Source organism: Hypanus sabinus, chromosome 15 (assembly GCF_030144855.1).
Source record: "Hypanus sabinus isolate sHypSab1 chromosome 15, sHypSab1.hap1, whole genome shotgun sequence".
Taxonomy (NCBI): domain Eukaryota; kingdom Metazoa; phylum Chordata; class Chondrichthyes; order Myliobatiformes; family Dasyatidae; genus Hypanus; species Hypanus sabinus.
The window spans coordinates 87467939-87473938 of NC_082720.1; the positions used below are offsets into that span (position 1 = coordinate 87467939).

The following is a 6000-nucleotide window of genomic DNA, read 5'->3' on the forward strand; positions in this document are numbered from 1 at the left end:
TCCCCTGTTATTATTTCTCCAGCCTCATTTTCTAGCAGTCCTATATCCACTCTCATCTCTCTTTTATTTTTCGATAAAGCTTTTTTGATCCAGCTTGATATTGTTTGCTATTGCTTGCTTTCATCTTTCATCTTTTCCCTCCTAATGATTCTTTTAGTTCCTTTCTATAGGATTTTAAAAGCTTCCCAATCCTCTATCTTCCCACTAATTTTTGCATTGTTGTATGGCCTCTCTTTTGCTTTTATATTAACTTTGACTTCCCTTGTCAGCCACGGTTGTACTATTTTGCCATTTGAGCATTTCTTTGTTTTTGGAATACATCTATCCTGCACCTTCCTCATTTTCCCAGAAACTCACGCCACTGCTGCTCTGCTGACATCCCTGTCAGCATCTCCTTCTGATTTACTTTACTTTGATTTACTTTGGCCAGCTCCTCTCTCATACCACTGTAATTTCCTTCACTCCACTGAAATACTGCTGCATCAGACTTTACCTTTTCCCTAATAAATTTGAAGTTGAACTTAATCTTATTGTGATCACTATCTCCTAAGGGTTCCTTTACCTTAAGCTCCCAAATCACCTCTGGTTCATTATAACACCCAATCCAGTATAGCTGATCCCCTAGTAGGCTCGATGACAAACTGCTCTAAAAAGCCACCTCTCAGGCATTGAACCAGTAGAGCTACAGCACCCCTTCTCCCTACCTTCCTATGCCTGTAACCTTGGACATTCAGCTCCCAACTACAACCACCCTTCAGCCACGATTCGGTGATGGCCACAACATCATACCTGGCAATCTGTAAAAGTGCAACAAGGTCATCCACCTTATTTCTTATTCTCCATGCATTGAGATACAACACTTCAAGTAGTGTATTTGCTACCTTTGACTCTGCATCCTCAATGCACTGATACTCACCCTGCTGGCTGCAATTTTGCTCTATCATCTGCCTACCCTTCCTGATAGTCTGACTGCATGCTATATTTACTTTTTTACCATCCGTCCTACCCTGAGCCCCTTCACACCAGTTCCCAACCCCCTGCCAAATTAGTTTCAACCCTCCCCAGCAGCTCTAACAAAGCTGACCGTGAGAATATTGATCCCCCTCGGTTCAGGTGCAACTTTTGAACAGGTCATACCTCCCCCAGAAGAGATCCCATTGATCAAAAACCTGAAGCCCTGCCCCTGCACCAGTTTCTCCGCCATGCATTTATCTGCCAAATCATCCCGTTTCTATCCTCACTGACGTGTGGCACAGGCAGTATTCCAGAAATTACTACCTGGGAGGTCCTGCTTCTCATCTTTCTGCCGAGCTCTCTAAATTCTCTCTTCAGGACCTCATTGCTTTTCCTTCGTATGTCATTGGTACCAATATGTACCAAGACATCTGGCTCCTTACCCTCCCCCTCCAAAATGTTGTGGACACTATCCAAGACATCCCCGACCCAGGCACCTGGGAGGCAGTGTATCATTTGGGTGCCCCATTCATGTCCATGGAATCTCCTGTCTGTTCTTCTGACTGTTAGGAAAGAGGTTGAGGACGTTGAGGTGCAGAGGGTGGCAAAGGTATGGGTAGAACCACCTGACAAATGACGTCATTTGATGCCATCCTTATTTTCCCCTGCGCAGTCAAGAGACCAGAGACTGAGTGTGAGAGGCAGCAGAGCCGGAAGATGATTCCTGGCAGTTTCCGCCCCTCTTGTGACCAGGATGGGAACTTTCAACCGAAGCAGTGTTGGCCCAGTACAGGATTCTGCTGGTGCACCTATCCAAATGGGACTAAGATTGAGGGAACTGCAACTCGAGAACCCCTGCATAGTTGTAAAAGTAGGCTTCAGCTTTCTTCATCTGCTTATTCAGTATGGATGTGATTCCCAAGACCCTGCTTCATCCTTTAACCCTCAACCCAGTGACTGAATCCCCTCCCACAGCCCATGGACACATTTTCCCATTCCGGACTCTTTCCACCCACTGAATCCCCTCCCACAGCCCATGGACACCTTTTCCCATTCCGGACTCTTTCCACCCACTGAATCCCCTCCCACAGCCCATGGACACCTTTTCCCATTCCGGACTCTTTCCACCCACTGAATCCCCTCCCACAGCCCATGGACACCTTTTCCCATTCCGGACTCTTTCCACCCACTGAATCCCCTCCCACAGCCCATGGACACCTTTTCCCATTCCGGACTCTTTCCACCCACTGAATCCCCTCCCACAGCCCATGGACACCTTTTCCCATTCCGGACTCTTTCCACCCACTGAATCCCCTCCCACAGCCCATGGACACCTTTTCCCATTCCGGACTCTTTCCACCCACTGAATCCCCTCCCACAGCCCATGGACACCTTTTCCCATTCCGGACTCTTTCCACCCACTGAATCCCCTCCCTAAGCCCAGGACGTTCCCCACCAACTGAATCCTCTCCCTACCAGCTGAATCTTTCACATAACCCATGGACTCTCTTCCCCATCACCCAATTGACCCATCATATATCACCCTGTGGAACTCTATTTAAATTACCTTTGACCTCCAAATGTATTGGATTTTTTCAGCTTCATTTATTTAACACATGGACATCGAAACATTCAGTGAAATGCATTGTTTGCATCAACAACCAACACTACACATTTTTTCAGGCTGACCTCCTTCTGCCACTTTTCGGTCCAGCTCTGCATTGTATCAATGTCCCGTATCAACACTGTCCACACCGCCAACCTTCACTCACGGTGATGTTATCTGGATGGAAGGGCTTGAGTTATAAGATACCCTGGACAGTATGAGCCCAAGGTGTGACCTTATAGAGACCTATAAACACAAGAGATTATGCAGATGCTGGAAATCCAGAATTATACATACACAGGATGTGGATTACAAATTACAGCAGGAGATAGAAAAGGCGTGTCAGAAAGACAATGCCATGATAATCGCTGGGGATTTTAACATGAAAGTGGATTGGGAAAACCAGGTCAGTACTGGACCTCAAGAGAAAGAATTTGTAGAATGTCTAAGGGATGGCTTTTTAGAACGGCTTGTTGTTGAGCCCACTAGGGGATCGGCTGTGCTGGATTGGGTGTTGTGCAATGACCCCGAGGTGATAAGAGAGCTTAAGGTTAAGCTACTCTTAGGGAACTCAACAGGTCAGGTCGTATCAGTACTGACAAAGGACCTCGATAAGAAACGTTGACACCTTATTCTTCTCCATAGATGCTGCCTGACCTGTTAAGTTCCTCCAGCACTTTGTGTGTGTTACTAGAGATTTAGAAAATCACTTGGGGCTTAGATAGGGTCGGTGTCTTTTCTCCAGGCTAGAGGATCTAAAACTAGAGGGCATTAGTTTAAGTTGGAGGAGAATAATTTAGAGGGGGATCTGAGGGGTAAATTTTTCCACACAGACGATGGTGGGTTAATGGAATTAGCTGCCAGAGGAAATGGTTCAGTTGGTTACAATTACAATGTGCAAAGGACATTTCAACAATTCCTGTTTGTATAGTGAAACATAGTGTGAAATGCATTGAATGAGCAGGTAATGTGGCCACTGAGTGTATATAGAGTGGATGTGGAGAGGATGTTTTCAAAATTGAGGGAGTCTGGGATTAGAGGGCACAACCTCAGAGTAGAGAGATCCATACAGAGCAGAGACGAGGAGGAGCTCCTGTAGCCTGATGTGGGTGAATCTGTGGAATTCATTGCCATGGACAGCTGTGTTATTTGGGTATCTTTAAAGCAGAGGCTGATGGGTACTTGATTAGTCAGGATGTGAAAGGTCACGGGGAGAGGGCAGGAGAATGGGGTTCAGAGGGATAATAAATCAGCCATAATGTAGTAGCGAAGAAGACTCGATAGGCCAAATGGCCTAATTCTGCTCCTGTGTCTTATGATTTGTGTTAACAACCATCACAACCTAATGATGTGCTGGGGGCAGCCCACAAGTGTCAGCACGGAGTCCCACACAGCGTTCAGCAGAACAACAGAGAACCCAACAAGCAACAAAACAAAACAGCAGAGAAACAAGCTCCGTGCCTCGCTCACCCCCTCCCACCCACCCACCACACATGGACAGTTCCCTCTGCCCTGACCTGAGGACTTCTCCGTCTGTCATCTCATAGCTCAAGTCATTCATTCTGGACCAGTTTTCTAAGTCATTGTGTTCTTTCCTGTCTCTCAGCTTAAATTAGATTCTCTTGCCATCTTTAGGCTTCCTAAACCCAGGTGAGTCAAGCTCTTTAGGCTTGGACACATGAGTAACATGGAGTGTCCTTTGATGTCCAGCACAGAAGTAGTTGCTTTGTCTGACTAAACTACCCAACCTCTCGCTTCCCTAATCCTCTAATTAAATTTGCCTGTCCTTCCTCAGCCAGATGTTTCTTGAGCTTAAAGTAGTAAGCTCCCTGTCCTCACTGCTCTCCTGAGTGAGTCAAAAGTCTCTTCAGTATTTGGCAGACATCCACCAGCATAATGTTGCATGTGCCTGTGCTCGTTGTCTCTCACCAGCACTGCTACCCTCCGCTTCCAGATGTGACGTTGCAGGGAGAATCGGGTGGAAACTGTTGTTGATGAATCAAACACTCAGGACGGGAGCAGGGCAGTGGGACTCTTGCTCCTGTTTTGTGTGCTTGTGATATCCCGGCTGATCAAATTACTCTGCATTCCTGCCCGTGTCCAGTAACCTCTGAGCACCTTGTTTATTAAGAATCTGTCCGGCTCTGTATTGCAAATATTCAAAGATAAAGGAATTGTAGAATCAAGTTCCTTGTGATAATTTCCAAACTGAAACGTGTCTTTCTCATCTCTTACAGTTTTTAATGCTTAAGGAAGCCACATCGTTGGACGAGGTCATCTAGACCAGCTTTACTCCCCAGACATACATTAATTGCATAGATCGATTTTTTATTAACATCGGATTTGATTGATAACTGTTGATATCTGACTTGTAGCCAGTAGATTCATTTCCTTACTTGCTTAAGATTCATCCACAAGAATTTTTTTCTCTTAGAAGTAGAAAAATCAGACTGGCTCGATCTTTGAAATTCCTACAACTTGATGGCATGAACATCAATTTCTCCAACTTCCATTGATTTCTCTCTCCTCCCCCTTCTGTTTTTTTTTCCATTCCCCATTCTCAACCCTTCTCTTCTCCTCACCTGCCCTGTCCATCACCTCCCTCTGGTTCCCCTTTTCCTTCCCTTCTTCACATGGTCCTCTCTCCTATCAGATCCCTTCTTCTTCAGCTCTTTACCCCTTCTACCTATTACCACCCAGCTTCTTCCCTCACCCACCCATCTCTTCTCCTCACCTCCGTTTGGTGGCCTCTCATGAGGGGCAGAGTGAATCATAGAGGAGCAGTTTAAGATTCTCTGCAAAACAATTGCATTAGTGTTAATTACTTTATTTACCATTTTGTTTGAAGTTAGAACTACCTATAATTAATTTGCTTCCAATTAGTAATATTAGTAATTAGTAATATTGCTTCCAGATCTCATTTAATATCTGGTAATCGCTAACTACTGCTTGGGGAGATTATTTTGCAATAAAGGAAATGGCTTTGATTTTGATTTTCTTTGGGTTGTGGAGACAGTTGAAATTGGTTGAGTAAAAATTGAACATCTGGCTTATCACAAAGGACTATTAAACGGCCTCAGTTGTTAAATGTACTGGTTGTATGTGTGGGTATGTGTTTGTGTCTGCGTAGGGCAAAGTGCTGTGGCATTGAACAGGTCTACCTTGGACGGACTCATGCAGGTTCAAGATTGGGCGACCTGGCATTTCACCTCAAGTTCCAACAGTCAGAGCTGATTATCTTCATGCATCGCCAGCCAAACTCAAAAATAAATCCCTAGTGTCGTGGCTCTTTGGTGCAAGTGTCACCCAATCAGGAGTTAGGAGCGCTTTTTTTTCACCAATAGGTTCAAGAGTGAGCATGTTGTGTAATCAGCGTTGCAAGCACCAACCAATCAGAAGTTAGGTGGCTATTTTTTCCACCAATGAGCTCAAGGGCAAGC

General features: G+C 45.3%; 1 protein-coding gene across 2 annotated transcripts in view; it reads left to right on the forward strand.

Annotated features, from left to right (window-relative positions):
• The window catches only part of cd74b (CD74 molecule, major histocompatibility complex, class II invariant chain b), a 29127-nt gene extending 23475 nt beyond the window's left edge, over positions 1–5652 (forward strand). For both annotated transcript variants that reach the window (XM_059990682.1, XM_059990683.1), the window contains exons 8-9: positions 1628–1825; positions 4798–5652. In XM_059990682.1, coding sequence (XP_059846665.1) covers positions 1628–1825; positions 4798–4811 — 212 coding nt within the window. In that variant the 3' untranslated portion in view covers positions 4812–5652. The remainder of the gene's footprint in view (positions 1–1627; positions 1826–4797) is intronic.
• The last annotated feature ends 348 nt before the right edge of the window (positions 5653–6000 follow it).